The sequence below is a fragment of the Corticium candelabrum genome, chromosome 11 (assembly GCF_963422355.1).
Source record: "Corticium candelabrum chromosome 11, ooCorCand1.1, whole genome shotgun sequence".
Classification (NCBI taxonomy): Eukaryota; Metazoa; Porifera; class Homoscleromorpha; order Homosclerophorida; family Plakinidae; genus Corticium; species Corticium candelabrum.
Genome location: NC_085095.1, coordinates 6521942 through 6540326, shown reverse-complemented (window position 1 = coordinate 6540326; position 18385 = coordinate 6521942). Strand labels below are relative to the sequence as shown.

Here is an 18385-nt window from a genome sequence, read left to right as displayed (position 1 = left end):
TACCAATGTGTTTAGAGATAAGTAACTAAATACCATCAATGTCCCACACTACTTCGAATTCACACAGCTACGCAACTCTTGCACGGCGCGGGCTTGTTATCCACGTTATGTCTCAATTCTGCATCTATAGCGCTCTTGCATCACTGGAAGTTAATAAATTAACTAGTTAACTATTGAGATGGACATCATTATCATACATTTATTGAACCGTCGCCATCTTTCGTCCGCTAATTCGTCGTAGCTAGAGATCGGTGTACGTCTTCTAGCTGCATAGATATTACTGTGAAGCGACATCATGTACAGCAAGCGACCGGATCCAGAAGAAAGCAGCGTCAACGTTTCCTACGAATCTTTCTTGCAAGACGACGTCGATCGTTCATCATCAGTCCTGCTTAGAACATATTGCTCTCTTGAAGATCGCGGATGACATGCTGGTGGTGCGCATGCAACGGTGCTTAGCTAGATGCATGGTCACATCAGTATGGGAATTATCCGCCTTCTGTTTGTCTTGTTATCTTGTTTTAATTAAGTTAAACTCAAATTTGATTTGAATGCTGGCTGTTGTTTTGTCTTGTTTTCCTGCTTCCTGGTTGATCTTGATGCACACAAAGCCGGACAAACGTTGTTGCCCATGCCATTGTCTCAACTAGAATCACTAGAAACTATGTCTAGACCGGGTGCAGGAAATAGTGTCTAAGCAGGAAAATTTTGATACGGAACTCCTGCGCAGAATATCTGCTCACCCACTAGACCAGTTACCCAGTTTTTCTGCTCCTCATCATGCTCACCTCCCTGCGTTGCGTTTTCATACTTGCTCTCCATCTAGAGCTACTACTTCACCACTCATCTCATGCAGCAACGGCTGCTCCGTTTACATGCGAGCCGCCGACTCCTCAGGCCAACGCTCCAAGCCTTCCCGACATTTCCAACCAGTTTGAAGCAACGGTTACTGCCAATATTGAAAACAAAGGCTACAAGGTAAGAGTAAAAGAGTACTACGATGACGTCAACAACAGAGGAAGGCTCGACACGCTGGCAAATGGAATCATTCCGGCACTAACGCGCATCTACACGTTCACCGACAAACAGTGGTACAAGATCAACGGGTCAGACTGTACGGTGCACGACCTCACACCCGACTCTCCATTTTTGGCATTTCCGTTTCGTTTCGACAATCAGAGCAATGCGCACGTGCTCGGCATCGCTGACGTTCTCAACTTTGGAAGACAATATGGCGACGTCTATGCGGGAAAAGAGACCATAGAAGGAAAAAAAGTCGATCATTGGAAAACATGTCTGAGAGACGACGATGGAAACTTGATGATGAGCATGGACTGGTACTTCGCTGTCAGTGAAAATGGAAGTTCAAGGCATGGCACACCAGTGCGACTCGTTATTGAGGGAATCTCTGATGGCCCTGATGACAACAGTAACGATCTTGCTAATGGTGACGACGAGGATGATAGGGATGACGGAAACAGTGATGATGTTGATCCAACAGGATCAAGTAGTCACCATTTTCGACACACTTATGATTTCACTTCGTTCACTGCCGGACCACCAGACGCCTCTTTATTTCGAGTCCCTCGTAACATTCATTGTCATCCCTATGGAAGTCATAAACAACTACCAAAACTCCCTGATAAATATTCAGTCGGTGTGCAGACTATCTACCAGGAAATCGGATTAGTTCAACACGGTTTGGTATGATAAAGTTGGTTGAATCCTTAGCATGTATGTCATCATCTTGTGTCTAGGAATATGTCAGTTATACCAACAAAAAGATTGTTGATCACACTGGAGTGTTTTCCGTTGTCAACGACTACAGATTGGGTGTGAGCTTTTCGGTCGATCAAATCAACTGCACGGTATTCAAACTCACTGCAGCAAATGCGAATCACATCCTACCATTCTTGACCCAACCGGCACCTATAACCGACAAAAATCAGCATCTAGAGATGAAATCTAGTCACGACCTATTCGGTCTAATCGACCCAAACTCGGTACACTACACCGGCACTCGTGTTGTCAACAACATTTTGTGTGATGTCTTCCAAGGTAACACGTCAATCGATGGCAATACAACTATCATCATCGAGATATCGTTTGCAAAGAGATCAGTAAGTTACATGTCTCAAAACTTGCTAGAAGAGCATCAAGTCCCTATAAAATATGAGGTGTACACGAGAGGTCAAGGCGATGAAACGCCAAACCTTCACGTCATCTATAACCTCTACGACTTCGATGTTCAGCCGCGGTTTGAGCCAACAGTGGACACGTCGTCTTGTTACAAAGACAAACAGACTGTCCTTTTCTTGATAAATGGAAGGTACGACGAATTCGAGGAATTCAGCAAGCAATTGTTTGTACAGAATGCTCGGACTAGTATCGCAGCTGCTGCTCGAATCGATAAATCTCGAGTCACCGATGTGAAAGTATGTATCCCGTTTTATAAACGTTGATTTCTGCTTAGGCCAGACCATTTAGATTTCTTGATGCTCAAAAATAAAATGTGATGTGCGCATGCGCAATTTACACACACACACAGACACACACACAAAACACACACACACAGACACAGACACGCACACACACACACTATCATTATCAGTGTCTTTTAGTGACCATTTTGTTATCTCACGTTTTTCTACATGCAGTGCAACAAAAACTGTACATGCTCAAAATGTCACAGGATCATTACTTGTCTATTTCGATCGCTTGGTCCAAGAGCATCAAAATTTAGTTGGTCTGGCCTTATCTCATTGCAAAGTCTCGTTGCAGCCTGTTACGCATGATAAGGGAGTTATGGTGCAGGTCACTCTGCTCGACAAGCTACCCATTGATACGTACGTCGAGACAGGAGTAGAACTACAGGATGCTGTAAGGAACCTTAAACAAGCTGCAGACAATGGACAAGTTGTTGTCAACGTTATGCCCGATAGACAGTATATGAGCCAGAGATCATTAGACAACAATGGCTGCAGCATAGACTTGGTGCATATATGTAGCTGTGCCTCTCCATACGATAAAACAAAAATAATTGGGATGACAGCTGGGATAACAGTTGCAACACTAATCGTTGCTGTTCTTCTGGGTATCGGCATTTTCTTTATCGTCAAAAAACGATGTGGTAAATCTCAAATGTCATATGAGACACAAATGGACGAAAAACCGGTCGTTTGAGACATTTGGTAACACAATAGATAGACACTAGAGAAACAATACAATCAAAGTTGTGATTTTAAGTGACTGTGTATTGCTTTACACGATGAAACCAACTGTGTACATGCGACTTAACTATAACTTAGTTGATGACAAAACGTTGCAATAGTAATGCAAGTAGGTTCGACTTTAGGCTTGAGTCTCCAGCCAGTCGTCTCCCCCCTCCCCAGGAGGAGAAAGACCGGCTGGAGACATTCGCTACTCAAACAAACCGCCGACGTGCTATTCTCTAATCAGAGTGCCATCTAATGTTTGTGCATCCTTGATAGGGATACACGTCACGATTGGCTGTTGCTAATGCAATTTCGCTCTACGGAAGTGCCAGTAGTCTCAACATGTGCCATCCAAGTCTACAAACATGTCGACTCTTACCAGCTCACTAAGATCACTAGACTCAAAGCTTACCATAGAGGCCAACCAACCAAAGGTCGACTGCAATGTATGCAAATCATAGCTTTGCATATCGTGCTGCATTAAGTGCAAATACCACGTTTTGTAGAAGGTCTACACACTCATTCAATGCATGCAACATACGACACCCTCAGCGACTAGAAATTGCTTTGCAAGGACGACGAAAGAAGGCAACTTGTAGGTGTAGCTCACACTGTAACGAATGTGATATCAGACGGCATGATGGATTGACCACTCGGTTACAAATTGCATTAGCAGAGAGCCAGTAGCGACATGCATTGCTGATCAGCAGTTATTGTGGATGTACGTGCATGCACAAACACTAACCAAACGTGTGTGCAAGATCCTGATTGGAGGATAGAGAGTCGGCGGATTCCTTTGAGTGGTGAATGTCTCCAGCCGGTCTTTCTCCTCCTGGGGGGAGACAACCGGCTGGACACTCGAGCCTAGTTCAACTTGTTCCTCACACTACATCATCGTTAATCTACTGAGAATCTGTGTATTAACTAATAAATTACCAATCACCCGTATTGCTACACTACGAAACTAACATGTGACAAAGGCGAGCGACGAAGTCTGAATTACCTCACTGTGTCTCTGTATTGATAGAGTGACTACTGTTGTATGTCACTTCTGCTCTGTTCCAAAATCTCTTTCTCGACCTGCAAGCTGCTTCGTTGCTCCTTCAACTGCAATGAGATGGAGCTTCCTTGCATGATTGCAATGATTTTAGGAACACGTTTTATTTTACCTCCATGAGACGACTGTGTAGATCAGTGTTGAGTCTCTTGAGCTCAAGGAATCTGTTTTTCAGTTGTCTGATTTCTTCCTCTAGTGTCGCCTTGTCCTTCTTTGTTCTATGAACACACACAGTGAGACTCAGACATTTTGATTTGATGACCAACAAGAGAGAGCTCACAGCAAGTAACGATGTGTACAAGTTGCCATTTTAAAAGTTATTGTAAATTTTTTTAAAAATTAATAAAAGTAAATGTAAAAATTAAAACTTTTAAAATAAAATTTGATGTAAAGTTTTTTAAAAATTATAAGAGTAATGTAAAAATTTTTAAAAAGTTATATAAGTTCGTGTAAAGATTCAAATTGTTTCAATAAAAGTTAATGTAAAGTAATTAATAAAATGTTAATGTAAAATAATTAATAAATAGTTAATGCAAAATAATTAATAAATAGTTAATGTAAAATAATTAATAAAAGTTAATGTCCTTTTTTTAAATTAATAAAAGTTAATGCAATTTTTTATTTAAACATTGAAGTAAAAATTTCAAAAATTTAATAAAAGTTATGTTTGGATCACAACGTGTTGGCCATCTCAGCGGCAATGGTAGGACACCACTCACTGATGTGCTAGAGCATGCTGTTAGAGTGTGGAACATACGTAATTCAAGTTTTAAACTGGAAAGTCAAACAATCCTGCTCAGCACCTCCAAATTTTAATTTCAAAAAATGGTGCCTAATGTAGTTAGACGAGGTTGACTCCACCCTCGTAAACCAGGGCGTGCGTTGGGCCTGGGGTGGTACCAGAATTAGGGCACATGCACTTAAGTTAAATAACGTTGGCACGCCAACTCAGTCTTAGCTTTCGTGCCGTTGCGACATGAGCTCAAATTTGTTGTCCTCCCTCCCTTCCCCGTGTCCCCTACTTTCTCTGTTAGCTCCCGATGATAGATCATGAGTCAATATCAACCAATGTGTTGTACATTTCCTTCAATACCAAGCACCACACAAACAGCAAAAAACAAATGAAACTCTCGTACTTGTTGACAGACGCATATGAATCCTTTGCAATAGTTGCTTCCAACGACATATCAGTCTGGCTCTTTTTCTTATAAGGACTAGGAGGTATTGGCGGTGCTTTCTATACAAACACAAACATATAATAATGTCACAATGTCAAGGCATGACAGCAGCTGCAAACACCTTCTTCTCTCTCACAACAGGTTTTTGTGTAATCGTATGAATCTCAACAGCAGGAGAAGCACCAATCGAAGTCTGACTGTCCGGCGTCATCGACCGAATATGCTGACAAACACACCAACATTAACACAAACTGTAGCTAAACACGTACAACAATATGTAAGCAACAATATACATACACACAGCATGCCAAAAACTCTCAATTTTCCAGCTGATTCAAGCATAACAATGAGTTGACATTGATATACAGTAGACCCTGTTCTAAAATACATGCCCTACTGTTTCTACCGTTTTTCGAGACTAAGTCTTTTTAAGGCTCCAAAACTATTTTTGAATTTTTTCCAAATCATAATTTTTTGAGGTCTTGATGTGTGATATTACTGGTTTTTGATTTAAGTATTTATTTAATTATTCTATCAACCTAATTCAATTCTCTAGTTAAACAGTTCAATGACGCTCACTGCAATACTATGACAAAGTTTCCTGCCAGTCGACTCTCTACAGAAGCAGTATATCACACAGGAAGTGATACTGGCATTTCAGTTTGAAAGCAGAAGCCATAGTTGAAAACAATATTGGAAGCAGTAGGATATACAGGCTGGTATTATGGCATCCTTGCTTGCAGCTACAAACATGTATAGATAGCTATATTGTATTGTACTATACTTTAATCGAGCACTTGTAAGTATGTTTTAGGCTGAAACTAATGAGCTGAAGTGTCGCTAGCCAAACGTCTGAGACATCCCATTCTTCGATGTATGACGAGCACACTGTATGCATGTTCAATGATGTTGACAACTTGACATTGTCTTTTAGTCTTGAATCTAACAGTTTTACCTGTGGGTTGTCTGATGTTTTAAAGTCTAGGACAGTCTAGTCAATGAAGCCTTTGCGGTAACTACAAGAACGTCACTAATGTTGTTGTTCTGTCCACATGAACAGATTCACACCCTGGTGCGTGTGTGTGTGTGTGTGTGTGTGTGTGTGTGTGTGCATGTGTACACACACACACACACACACACACACACAACAACAACAACAAACATGCTGTGCAGCCAATAGGAGAAACCCAATTTCACTTCCTTCACATCACAAACCCAAACCTCAACCTCACGTATGTTCTAAACAAGTGCACAAACTGCAACAACATAGTATTCCCATCTTACCCTCGTTATGTCTCTTATATCAGGACTTGACGAAAGAATATCCAGTGAAGCTGATTTTTTGTGCCCTTTTCTCTTGCCAGGACTCGGCTGCTTCACCTCAAGCATCGGTGATGGCGGTTCAGGCGCATGTTTCCGCGATTTACGTTTCTAACAGCACAAACAACACAAACTACCGAATTTGTATCAAACAAAGTGAGCAGACGTCATACAGGAAGAACAGCCGGAAAGTCTTTAGGTGGTGGAGTTGGAGGCAAATCCTACGACAACACAAACACTTGCATTCACTGCAGTTGTAATCAATATTATTGGCTTGTATACCGTGAATGGCTGAGTATCTAGAAAGCAAACACAACAGCAATGTTAGTGTGAATGACGGAAGAAATTAATTAGAGAGATAAATAAAATACAAAAGGAAAATATGCAAACAAATTCAATAATTTCCTTCTCCACTCTTCACACATCACATCCAATCAACAAGCCGATTATTATGCTTACACAACGAGCGACACTCAAGACTTAAAACGTCAAAGACAAAACGCAAATATGCAATCAGTGTTTTCCATCTGTACATTACAGTAACTGCAGACTACACTACCTGCTGAAATGACAAACACTGCGACTGCAGTGGACAAACTAAAGGCCAATCAGATTCGTTAAAACTTCGCTCTAATGGCTCTTCTATGTGTAATGTTTTCCCAGATTTTTGTGCCATTATTTTCCTGTGTTTATGATAACACAGAGTGGATAAAGAATTGAGGGCTACAGAAACTTTCCTGGCATAAAACATACCTTCCTATCTACCTATCTGTCTTTCTGCGTTTGTTTGTCTGTCTGCCTGCTGTGTGTCGTTCTGTTTGTCTGTCTGTCTGTCTGTGTATCTGTCTTCATATATTTTCAAATTTACGCTACGATACAAAGCAAATAGCTAACTACTTTGACAAATATGACAGTAACACCCAATGTTTTTACTAAACTGCTTAAATGAAAGGATCATGTCATCCCATTCCTAAAAAGTCTACAGATCAAAGGGTATTTGTCCTCTCCTAACAAATCATTGAAAATTTAGATTAATAGCACATTAGCATTGCATCTTTGCAATTAAATCGCCCGTAGTTTTCAACTCTGTCCTGTTTGATCTTCCAAAGTCATTTCTGGAACGTTTGGACAAATCATCCAAATAGGATTCTGCCTTCTTGCCACATCTTCCAAAATGTTCCAAGACTAGTCTGTCTGTCTGTCTGTCTATCCGTCTGTCTGTCTGTTTAATAATACATATATTTTCAAACATTGAACTATTATACATCAACTGCAATTAAATCACTAAAGTAAAGTCCAATTGCCAGCAATTACAAGCTCCTAAAGTCTTCAAACTACAGCTGCATGCACAAGAAAGAATACTAGTTATGCAATAGAAAGTGGAGTTCGAGTCCAACAGTGAGAAACAATGTAGAAACATGATGATTACAATCTCCCCACAAAAGTCCATCTGCCTGTCTGTCCGTCTGTCTATGCAAAGCAAAAACAAACCCATACATCTCAAGACTAATGATGACCATGATGTAAACAGCTAAACTGTCAGCACGTACAGACCACAAGCATACATAAAGCAATACACAGAAAAAATAATTAAAAAATAAAAATCATACTCAAACCAATGATTCCTGTTAGCTTGTTCCTCACCTGTCTTCATTTCATCAAACTCCTGACTCTTCATTACGACATTAAGATCAAGCGACGACGACCGAGAATGTCCTTTCTTCCGCCAATCCGTCTCGTCTTGATTGCTTGACCGGCCAACAACAGGAGATTGCGTTACCCTAACAACGGGTGCCACAACACTCACTAAATCATGAACAGTAGGCTGTAGAGCATGTGTTTGTAACATATGTGCGTCTACAGATGCACCAGGCGAGGCATCTCCCAATGAGCAAGCATCGTCGTCAAGCTGTGAGTATCCAGCAGCTTCTTTCGACGCTCTGCGTTTCAGCTTCGACTGCGAGTTCGACTGTCGATCTCTCTGACTCTTGCTGCGTTTGATGTTGCTCGTGCTCGATTTCTTCTTTGGAGGAAGAGATGGCGCAGCCAATTTATCCATCACAAACTGCATCTTTGTATCGCCGGCTAGCAAGTCCACAGGCTTCTCGATTGGCGGAGGAGGCAGATCGGTCACAGTCAGGTTTTCTAACGTCGGCGACTTTGGAGGAACAAACTTACTGGTGGAAGTCTCAGTCACATGCTTGCCGATTCCGATGCTCTGACTCACTTTCTTTTTCATCGGTAACAAAGGTGGCATTAGAGGTAACTCCTCATTCTCTGGACTCAAACTTTCCCGACTAACAGACGGATTACCATCCGTCTCATTCACGTCTGACATCGCAATTCCTGGAATTGCAGGCAGTGGTTTGTCTTTCGACGGCGGAAGAGGAAGTCCCATTTGAGCCAACGGGTTCTCAAGAACGAGAGGTTTTGATTCTCGCACTAGATTTCCTGACACTTTTGAGTGAGAGGCCTGAGATAATGGATCAGACTGACGTCGATGGTGTGGACTTTGCATCTGGACTTCTGCAACCGGCGCTGCCATATTCATCGGTTTCTTAGGTGTTTGTTTAGATGTGGTTCCTACTTGCACGTCATTTGATGTTGGCACGTTGGTGGTTCCTTGTCCTGGTGATAAGAGAGTCATCGCGCTGTCTTTTCTGGTCGGAACAGGCTGGAAAGCCTCAGCGGATATTCGTTGTGCTGCTGATGATCCGAGCTCATTAAAAGCAGACTCGATATCAAACTGCTCTGATTCTGCAATAGATATATTGTTTTTTGAAATGTGGTGTGTGTGTGTGTGTGTGTGTGTGTGTGTGTGTTTGTGTGCTTGCATGTGTCATGTGTTTATTTGTGTGTGTTTGTTTGTATGTTTGTGTGTGTACGTGTGTGTGTACATTCCATTCACTCACTTTTCGGCCATAGCACAGCTGGTAAAACAGCCGGTATTTCATCCCCCCTTCTTCTATGTATAACAATATGTACAGCCACACAAAATTCACCAATCGACAACTTCCCATCTTCATCCAAATCAGACAATTTCCTAACAAAAAAACAAATCACACACACACACACACACACACACACACACACAACGCACATAAACAAACAACTACACACAAACAAATACACAAACACACACAAACAAACAAACAAATGCAAACACACACACACACACAATCAAACAGACACAAACACAAGCAAAACACAAACACACAAACAAACAAACACACACAAACATATAAACACAAACACACAAACAGACCCACACACACAACACCCATGGAACAAATCACCCACCAAATAGCCGACAACTCCGAATTCGGAAGCTTTGATTTCAGAAAAAACTCACGAGCATCTCGTCCCGACAAATACCCACTCGACGTCTTCAGAGTATGAAACTGCTGCTCATATCTCTTCCTCTCATCACTACTAATCTTCCACTTGCTGTCACTCACACTTGGCGACATCTGAGCCTCAGGTGACTGTCCATCAGCTGACGCAAAATGAACCCCCCTGTCAGTGAGAACCCCCTTGTCAGTCAGCCGTGCAGACAGAGCCCCACCCGCCGCATTAGCGGCAGCAAAATCAGCAAACGCCGGGTTGACGCCACCCTGTTGTGTAGAGGATTCCCTCAATTTTCCAGGCGACGGAAAACGCACCGGCTCGCCGCCTCTCGACTCCAGCACACTCTCCACCGACTGCGCAATCCCCGAGTACTGCCACTGAGGCTCGACCCGCGCCGGTTGCTGCGCACCTGCTACAACGTAGCCAATTGGACTGCCGGGATCTCCCGCCACGCTCAACCGGCTGACACCCTTGGCGCTCTCTTGTGGCGCCAAATGGTCGTAGAGCGAGCCCTCGTCGTCCGGCGAGTACACAGAACTCAGACGGTCATACTGCGCATCCTCGTCCAGCAGCTGGTTGCGAAATCCGTCGCCAAACGCGCCTCCTGCGTGAAAAAACGCACAATGAATGAATGATTCTCACCTCTCGGATTGACGTACTCGCGAACTGACCGTCCATTTGTTCGAGCGCGTCGAAGGCGTGGAGTTGGGGCGTCAGATTACCGGGAGATGATAAGGTTTGGTGGCTGACGGGCTCCTTGGCGGCTTGAGAGGCTGTTGTGAGTGAGGAGCGGCGTGGAAGCGATGTGGAGGTTGGTTCGGAATGCGCTCGAACGCGTCTGGTGGCGTGGTTGAAACACACACGAAACGTGGTGAAGCGAAGAAAAGCGAGAACTGCAGACCAATGTTGCTCCTGACCACGCCTACGTCAGGGGTATTTGTAATTATACGGGATCTATTGATGACGTCTACGCGTGTTTGTGGTTATCCGGGATTTTTAGTCCTGACAAAATTTTTAGTTGGCTTTATGGAACCACTGTATCTGTATTATTATTAGACCCGAGGCGCGCATATGCCTCTGGTTACGGTAGTACGTCGCGTCGACGACCTCGACGATTACTAGACGCAGAGGCGTCGCTCAATAGGGGCCTGGGTGGGCCATGGCCCCCCAATATTAGTAGGCGTGGCCGTCTAGACAATTGACAATAGACAATAATCCTAGCGCTGGCCCCCCAATTTTGGACGTCCAGCGACGCCTCTGCTAGACGGATGTAAACCCGTAAGCGGCCGATAGACGGATGTGGACGATACTAAAGTCTGTTCACGAATTACATGGACTCATGCCCGAGGGTTGGACCTTAGCTAAACAGATTATCAAGAAAGCCAGATGTTATGTTTGTATAAGAAGCTATCTTATACTGATTGCATTCTTAGCGTGTGTTGTCACAAAGACGCAAACCACTAGATATGGTGATTGAAGTAAACCCTAACGAAGAGTCAGATGCTGGTGAGTCTGATTCCACAGAGAGCTATGACGAAGATCAAATGCAAGCCACAGGAAATCAATAAATGCTTGCTTGTACTGTACACGAGTTTCTAATTGTTTGTGTCATTAGTATTTTGTTACACTCCTTCTTAGTTTGATAAAGAGTTATCTCACTGGGGGTTGTCTCTAGATTGATCTGATTAAGCTTGTCTCCACCCGCTAACTCATTACAATTCCGGAAGTTGCTTAGGCTGGTTTTCTGTTCATAGCAAGAAATATATGATTATTATAATTGAATTAAGCTCTTCAAGAGCTGTCCATCGATATTAATTAGACCTCGGAAACCCATACTATACTCCTGCTACGCACTGAATTCCTCAGTCCATCTAATGCGTGAACGGACTTTAGTTGTACGGTGTCCGTAGGCGCCTCGCGTTCGTGAGTAACACGTCCAACGGAGTTTTCAGACCGTCTACTGAAACGCCGAGTCCTAGCTAGACAATACGTATTTGTTGAAACCCTAGCTGTCATGGAAGTAAACATGCAAACTTCCTAGTAGTTTAGATTACGTAGATAGGCCTCGTATAGTCGTCGTTTTGCGATCGTGATCAAGACAATTGAAATGTACAGTTTAGGTATGCACTCAGTTCCGTTGTAGCGACAGTGGTATGGTATTTACTGACATAGAAATTGATATCAGCAAACATTGACTATCAACAGTGTTAGATGCAGCACAGTGTAGTAAAGGATTGATCATGCTGTAAGTATGGGACGTGTGAATAGTTGACTGTAGGTGGCATTCAACTCTTGAAGGTGTTTCTTGGTTGTCAAGTACACACAATCCCTAGCTACAATACAAAAGGATGGGGCGACGGAAGTTCATGAAGCTTTTTTGTCGCCGTTTGCTCACTTAAATGAATCGTTCTTAGACTCATCTATAGTCGGACACGGAAACGATTTTCTAAAGTAGGTCCTATCATGAAACGTGGTCGTGGGGAGGAGAAATTTGAGATTTTTGTGTAGACACACACGCGCGCGCGCGCACGCACGCACGCACACACGCACACACACACATTCACACACACACACACACACACACACACACACACACACACACACACACACACACACACACACACACACACACACGCACCAAGAGCTCGATGGAGAGCCATATAGGACTACGCCCTTTCTGTTGTGCGACCCGGATTACAAGCCTCGCTACGCTCGGCAATTACTACTCGCCCCAGTACTATGGCCAAAAACGTGCTCGAATGGCGTCGGAAGAGCGCGAAACTTAGCAAAAGTATAGTCCAGGTACATTTAGACACGTTCAAAGTTTCAAATAGAGCGCGGCCTCGTTCCTCGGACACCACCATATTCCGAACGCGAGTTCTCAGTTATTCGTTTTTGAACGCAGTCCCTACCACATCATAAATGTAGGTATCCAAGTTGTAATTGAGCACACCAAAAGAGAGCATTGTACCTCTTCTCTGCTTAGAGTGAGATTGAAAACAGTGTGGAGCCTTGCATACTCCGTTAATCGGACAAACGCATCGTTCACCGGACAGTAGCGTATAAATTGCACACACGCATCCTTCAGCCTAGTTACTTATATATTGCTAATCAACAACTCTTTACCTACAAATCGTGTTGTTACCCTGCATGTCAGCCAAGATCTGTATGAGTTACAGTCGGTCAAACGCCCGTGGTAACGGCCCCAATCGTCGGACACCCATTTTCTTGCCTTCCTACCTTCTCAGCAAAAGCTCTAGGTTTCAAATAACTGCAGTTGATTAAATTCAGCTATCTGAAATGCTGCAGAACGTAGAACACTTGCCTAGAGTGCTTAATGGCAATTCTGAGTCATTTCTCCTACAACTAGGCCCCCACTAGGACGTGTAAAACTGTCGCTTGAACGAACTAACCGTTCAACAAAGAAGACCACAACCGAAACCGATGAGAAGGCAGGATTGAAGTGCTAAAACGCTCTTTTACCCTTTGCAAATAAAGTCGATCACTGCGTAGCGCGTGTCCACAAGAACTTGACCTTATCTAATTCAACTGTATCTAGGAGAAGCAGGGGTGAAGGTTCTAGCTGCTCTGATAATAAACAAAGTTCCTGCATTCGGTACAGCTGGTTGTACCAACGATGATGTGCTGCACTTCGTGACGGTACAAGGTCAGGCAATGGTAGATATTAAACTGAAATAGAAACACCTGCACACGTCCTATTCAGAGCCAAGTAACAATTTAGAAGCCTTGAAAGAAAAGCACGGGCTGCTCTTGTGCGAGTTGGGAGAATGTGCTCACCGCAAAGCTCGAACATGGATGACGTGAATCGTCTGCTATATCCGGTCATCAAGCCTGTGCAGTTGTGCTGCAAGACACTCAGGAGTTCAAATTCTTACGCTGGGAAGACTAGACAGCACCGGAGGGCTAGTAGATGCCAATAGAGTGAGCTTGTCAGCAGAGAAAATTCAACAGTTTCCGCTATTAACCGTTGCTGAGACACATAAAGGTCAAACGAATTGGGGGCCGTATAATATTTCCTTTCAACTCCTCTCTCTCTCTCTCTCTCTCTCTCTCTCTCTCTCTCTCTCTCTCTCTCTCTCTCTCTCTCTCTCTCTCTCTCTCTCTCTCTCTCTCTCTCTCATGACATTATTACCTGCAGACTGCTGCTGCAAAGAAAAGACTGTCTGACGATAGGGGCGTTACCTCGACTCAATGAGCGTGCGCTATCTCTCCTGGAGAGTAGCAAACGGAGACAGTGATAGTGTTGTTGTGTTAGCTAGTCACCTATAAACCTATCTCAGGTGCGAAGTTGCAGAATTGCCTTTGCGTTTTCATGGGGGAGGTCGTGTCCGGTGAATGATGGTGGTGTCCGATGAACGGGGTCGCAGAGAAGGATCATGTTTACCGTCCTAGCATAACCTTTTCAAGCTTTTGGACGTCCCGCGTCTGGAATCACAGTCTTTACTAATCCTTCTTACTGTGAGCTCTAACAAAGCTCAGTCTTACTTCGTTTACTTCTTCCACGGCTGTCCGATGATTGATGGTGTCCGATAACAGAGGCGTCGCTCTAGTTCGTAAATGTGCAGCAGCTGCATGTTCCATAACCTATAAAAACGCTAGCAGCCGAGGGTCTATGATCCTTGTAGCGTCTCGATAATTCTGTGGCGATGATCTGGGCTCATGACCAGTCTCGCCGCGCTTTCGTCATTCCCGGATGTTCTAAGGATTAAGAGTAAAATAGCTACTCAACTGCAATTGTCTACAGTATAATCAAAATGCATGCCTTCAGGGTGTGCAAAATGTCAGTTTGCATATCGACAAAGCCAGTACATAAATCTCTCAGCTAGACAGCAGAAACAGCTTGTAGCAAGTAGCACATAAGTCAAGAGTCAAACTAACACAATGCACTCCATTAGAGTCCACGGAATTTTAGAACAATTTACGCGCATCAGTTAGCAGAGACTGCAAAGTTATTCCCTGTGGTAATGCTTGCTCTTTTAGCCATCTTTTAGCCTTTTCTCCCAACAGCTCCCACTCATCTCTATAAGCATCCAACTTCATCTCCAACCAGACTAATATCACAGCAGTTACCCACACAGATGACTGAATTTTAGACATCGAAGTACGAAACGGTGAGGTATACTTCAAGTCTTTCATTGATTTATTGATAAGCTGCACAGTATCAGCAGATAGTTTCCAAGCTCCTGATGCCTTCTGCTGTGATACAATGCCTAACATGGATGATAGCAAGTCTCCTTGAGACCAAGTTTGAGAATGACTCTGATAGTCACTAGTAACTGCATTCTCCTCATCACTATCACTATCTGTATCGTACTGGTGTGAGAATGAAAATGGTCCACATACTTGAGCAGCATCCTCATAGTAAGGGCCGGCCTGTACACCTCCTAAACCGCCACCTCCAAATGCACATCCTATAAGCGGTAGTGCACCATCTGATTTTGCACCTTCTGATTTTGCACCTTCAAGCACAGGTGCATTTCTACTCAAAGGCGTTGACTCTGCGTCTGCTACTTTACACATCACTCTTCTCGCACATATCACTCTTCCCGTAAAACGAATAGGCGCATCTGTAAACTTCGTCTGAAAAGATGAGTAGTTTACGGCCGAGTCACTTGCAACAGCTACAGGAATACGATATACTTCCATGCTGCCCTGCACAGGCACTTCGCTTTTATCATTCACAGCAATAAATGCTGTTTGCTTACACACAACACTAGCTGCTGTGCTGAGCTCTACCACTAATTTCTCTCTTGATTTTGGTGCCATTTCACCACGTTTCACTGACAACTTGCCTAATTTCTTTTTTGTATCTTCACTTGTGCTGTCTTCTTGGAGATCATTAATGACTGATCTAATGGCAAGCTGGTGAATAGCCATGCTGGGCGCAGTGCTTCGCGCATCGAGTGAAAATGACAACGTGTGCTCAAATGGATTGCCACTGACAACACCCTTCATCGTTGCAGAGCAGTTGTGCACCACAGATGATGGCATATTGGATACAAGTCCATAAATGATCAAACGATCACCACTGAACACGGGAGGAATCTTTGTTGGTGTCTGAATGACACGAGCATTATCAGGAAGAGACCATGTGATGCAAACATCTGAAATTGATGCTGCCAGAGCTCTCTTCAGCATTCGCATCACCTATAGAAAATAATTAGTTACACAAAGAACATAGAACAATGAGAGTATTCACCTTTGGTTGCATTCTCTCTCCCGTCTGAATAAATTCACTAGATCCATTACCCGAAAGAGCAATACCCTTCACTAATTCAGTCGATGCTCCAGACCCAATGCCGACAGCAAAACACCTGTCACATCATAATAAGAAATGAGTACAAAAAATATCACACGTGCAGCCACACACTACTAGTACTGTACCTTGCTACATGAACATTCTCCTTCACTTCTTTAATAACAGCCCAAGTACTTAACACTCCACCATCAGTAAGAACAAACACCTGCTTAGGAAGGCCATTCTTTGAACGCATGCTAAATACTTTCTGGAGAGGTTCTAGTAATTCTGTACCTCCCATATCAGCAGAAATGCTTTGGATATGCTTTGATGCCTTATCAAGGTGAGTCTGATCATATGGAACACTGCACGGAAACAAAAACGTATACGTAGAGCCAAATCCTACGATGTTAAAAAAGCAGCCCTTTGGGATGCTTTTAAGAAATAGCATTAGTGTTTCCTTTGCCGCATCGATGTCTGATCCAGTCATACTAAGACTTCTATCAATAACAAACACCAGCTCACTGACAGATTCAGCAGAGCTGAAATCTGGAAAGTAATTCAAAGAGATGGCCTGGTTCTGCAGCAACAAATGATTGACTACAGAATCACTCCCTGCCTCTACAATGACATGTGGCCTGTGAAGATTGCCAGGCGCTATGGTTAGAACAAGATCTTTATCAAACCTATGTTCTTCAGCCAGTGTTACATCAGTCACTTGGAACCCTTTATCATCAATAGTTGTTGTCACTTTCAGCTTATGGCTGACCGATTCTACTTTATTCACGTCGCCTTCAATTCGAGCGTTGAAACTGAAAGTGTAGGGAATCCGAGAAGCAGGAAGATAAGTAACATCTTTTGTTGAATTTTTTCTCCGGCCTTGCTGTACCTTGGAGTGAGAACGGACGGCAAATTGAGTTTGACCGAGCCATCATGCTCGGTATGCAGCTCCGTAATGTACTTCAGCGTCACCACAGCCTTCTTCTGAGCGGGAAGATTGCCCACACTCACAGTGAAGATATCGTCACGCTCGGATTCCATCAGAAAGGCAGACTGACCGCCTGCAATTGCGTCATCATACATATCTTTCGCTTTCTGTTTCTCCTTCACTTTCCCTTTGATCTTTCGGTCGTCGAGAGTAGCCGCGAAATCAACGACGATAGAAGAAGAGTCCAATGGAAAAGTAAAAATTGCTTCAATTGGGTGTCTACCCTCGTTCTCATACTCGAAACTGCTCTCAACATGCGCAGCGTAACCACGTACGCTTGTTACTACTTTCACTCCTCGCAGAGGAACGGGAGATCTTCCTTTCTTTGTCAGGAGACCGGACGGTGCCATTACTTCGAGTATTGGGTGACACTTGACGTTTCACATGATCATAATGATCGTATGATCATCATGACAGAAATATAGTACGTGTAGGTTAGGTGTACCTAATTGTGGACACTCCCCGGTAATTTCAGTTACAACCGCTGTTTTCTCTGGTAGCCTGCACAAAGAGACAGGGAACCATGTCCGATATACGCGCCAATGCCAGTTGAATTCTTACCTTCTTCGGTGTCCTCGTGACGATGACTCTTTGTCGACTGTGCCGTGACGTAGCTACCTATACCTGAGCCAGCCTGCATCATGAAGGCGTGGCCATGGAGAGTGGGAGGAGCTCGGCCAGCCAAACATGATCCGGAAGAACCCATGTCCGGCGCGGATTCGGGGTATCGGACCGGAATCCGGCTCAACTCACTTTCACGTGGATAGCCACGAAGAATTACCAAGAAAGATTAGGGGACCCTCCCTGAAGGTAGCCTGTTGCCTCGCCCACGCATGTCACACCTCACCTTACCGCAATATTATCTCTTGAACTGCGCGCTCATTTCGACCTCAAACCCCGGCTGTGAACATGTCTACTTATGCCCTTTCTACTCGCGGGTTCGTTTTTTTGCCAAACTACGCGTTGCTAGGCTTTCGAGGTAGCCTTTGTTCTATTGTAGGTCGATCACGAACTTCGCTA

At 43.7% G+C, this 18385-nt stretch overlaps 4 protein-coding genes across 5 annotated transcripts; 1 reads left to right on the top strand and 3 right to left on the bottom strand.

Moving 5' to 3' along the window:
- Positions 1 to 324: 324 nt before the first annotated feature.
- LOC134186948 (uncharacterized) lies at positions 325 to 3319 on the top strand. The gene is made up of 3 exons (XM_062655048.1): positions 325 to 1704; positions 1758 to 2435; positions 2782 to 3319. Exons 1-3 carry the CDS (start codon positions 781 to 783, stop codon positions 3181 to 3183), a joined length of 2004 nt encoding a protein of 667 aa, XP_062511032.1. The 5' UTR covers positions 325 to 780; the 3' UTR covers positions 3184 to 3319.
- Positions 3320 to 4112: 793 nt separating this feature from the next.
- Positions 4113 to 11046, bottom strand: LOC134187046 (ralBP1-associated Eps domain-containing protein 1-like). Its single transcript, XM_062655162.1, has 11 exons — positions 10790 to 11046; positions 10071 to 10722; positions 9683 to 9813; positions 8415 to 9527; positions 7053 to 7069; positions 6944 to 6991; positions 6735 to 6881; positions 5572 to 5673; positions 5409 to 5509; positions 4385 to 4490; positions 4113 to 4322 (listed from the first exon to the last, which is right to left on the bottom strand). The coding sequence occupies exons 1-11, from the start codon at positions 10794 to 10796 to the stop codon at positions 4248 to 4250; spliced, it is 2499 nt and encodes an 832-aa protein (XP_062511146.1). The 5' UTR covers positions 10797 to 11046; the 3' UTR covers positions 4113 to 4247.
- A 3856-nt stretch (positions 11047 to 14902) lies between these two features.
- On the bottom strand, positions 14903 to 17986 carry LOC134187058 (von Willebrand factor A domain-containing protein 5A-like). Of its 2 annotated transcripts, XM_062655174.1 has the most exons (4): positions 17927 to 17986; positions 16524 to 17866; positions 16339 to 16453; positions 14903 to 16286 (listed from the first exon to the last, which is right to left on the bottom strand). In XM_062655174.1, exons 2-4 carry the CDS (start codon positions 16865 to 16867, stop codon positions 15048 to 15050), a joined length of 1698 nt encoding a protein of 565 aa, XP_062511158.1. In that variant the 5' UTR covers positions 16868 to 17866; positions 17927 to 17986; the 3' UTR covers positions 14903 to 15047. The 2 variants fall into 2 exon arrangements, with proteins under 2 accessions (XP_062511158.1, XP_062511159.1); XM_062655175.1 differs by lacking the exon at positions 17927 to 17986 and having other exon boundaries at positions 16524 to 17904.
- LOC134187227 (von Willebrand factor A domain-containing protein 5A-like) lies at positions 17161 to 17715 on the bottom strand. Its single transcript, XM_062655344.1, has one exon. The coding sequence runs from the start codon at positions 17713 to 17715 to the stop codon at positions 17161 to 17163; it is 555 nt and encodes a 184-aa protein (XP_062511328.1).
- Positions 17987 to 18385: the final 399 nt, after the last annotated feature.

What these genes read in the sequence shown, in the direction of transcription:
- LOC134186948 (XM_062655048.1), top strand. Translation starts at nt 781, where the DNA reads ATGCTCACCTCCCTGCGTTGCGTTTTCATACTTGCTCTCCATCTAGAG. An exon ending in GATTAGTTCAACACGGTTTG is followed by an intron (nt 1,705 to 1,757) that starts GTATGATAAAGT and finishes TCTTGTGTCTAG; the next exon opens with GAATATGTCAGTTATACCAA. An exon ending in CTCGAGTCACCGATGTGAAA is followed by an intron (nt 2,436 to 2,781) that starts GTATGTATCCCG and finishes GTCTCGTTGCAG; the next exon opens with CCTGTTACGCATGATAAGGG.
- LOC134187046 (XM_062655162.1), bottom strand. An exon ending in ATATAAGAGACATAACGAGG is followed by an intron (nt 5,674 to 6,734) that starts GTAAGATGGGAA and finishes TGTGTTTGTCAG; the next exon opens with CATATTCGGTCGATGACGCC. An exon ending in CTGTTGTGAGAGAGAAGAAG is followed by an intron (nt 5,510 to 5,571) that starts GTGTTTGCAGCT and finishes GTGTTTGTATAG; the next exon opens with AAAGCACCGCCAATACCTCC.
- LOC134187058 (XM_062655174.1), bottom strand. Translation starts at nt 16,867, where the DNA reads ATGACTGGATCAGACATCGATGCGGCAAAGGAAACACTAATGCTATTT. An exon ending in GAGAATGTTCATGTAGCAAG is followed by an intron (nt 16,454 to 16,523) that starts GTACAGTACTAG and finishes ATGATGTGACAG; the next exon opens with GTGTTTTGCTGTCGGCATTG. An exon ending in GAGAGAGAATGCAACCAAAG is followed by an intron (nt 16,287 to 16,338) that starts GTGAATACTCTC and finishes TATTTTCTATAG; the next exon opens with GTGATGCGAATGCTGAAGAG.
- LOC134187227 (XM_062655344.1), bottom strand. Translation starts at nt 17,715, where the DNA reads ATGGCACCGTCCGGTCTCCTGACAAAGAAAGGAAGATCTCCCGTTCCT.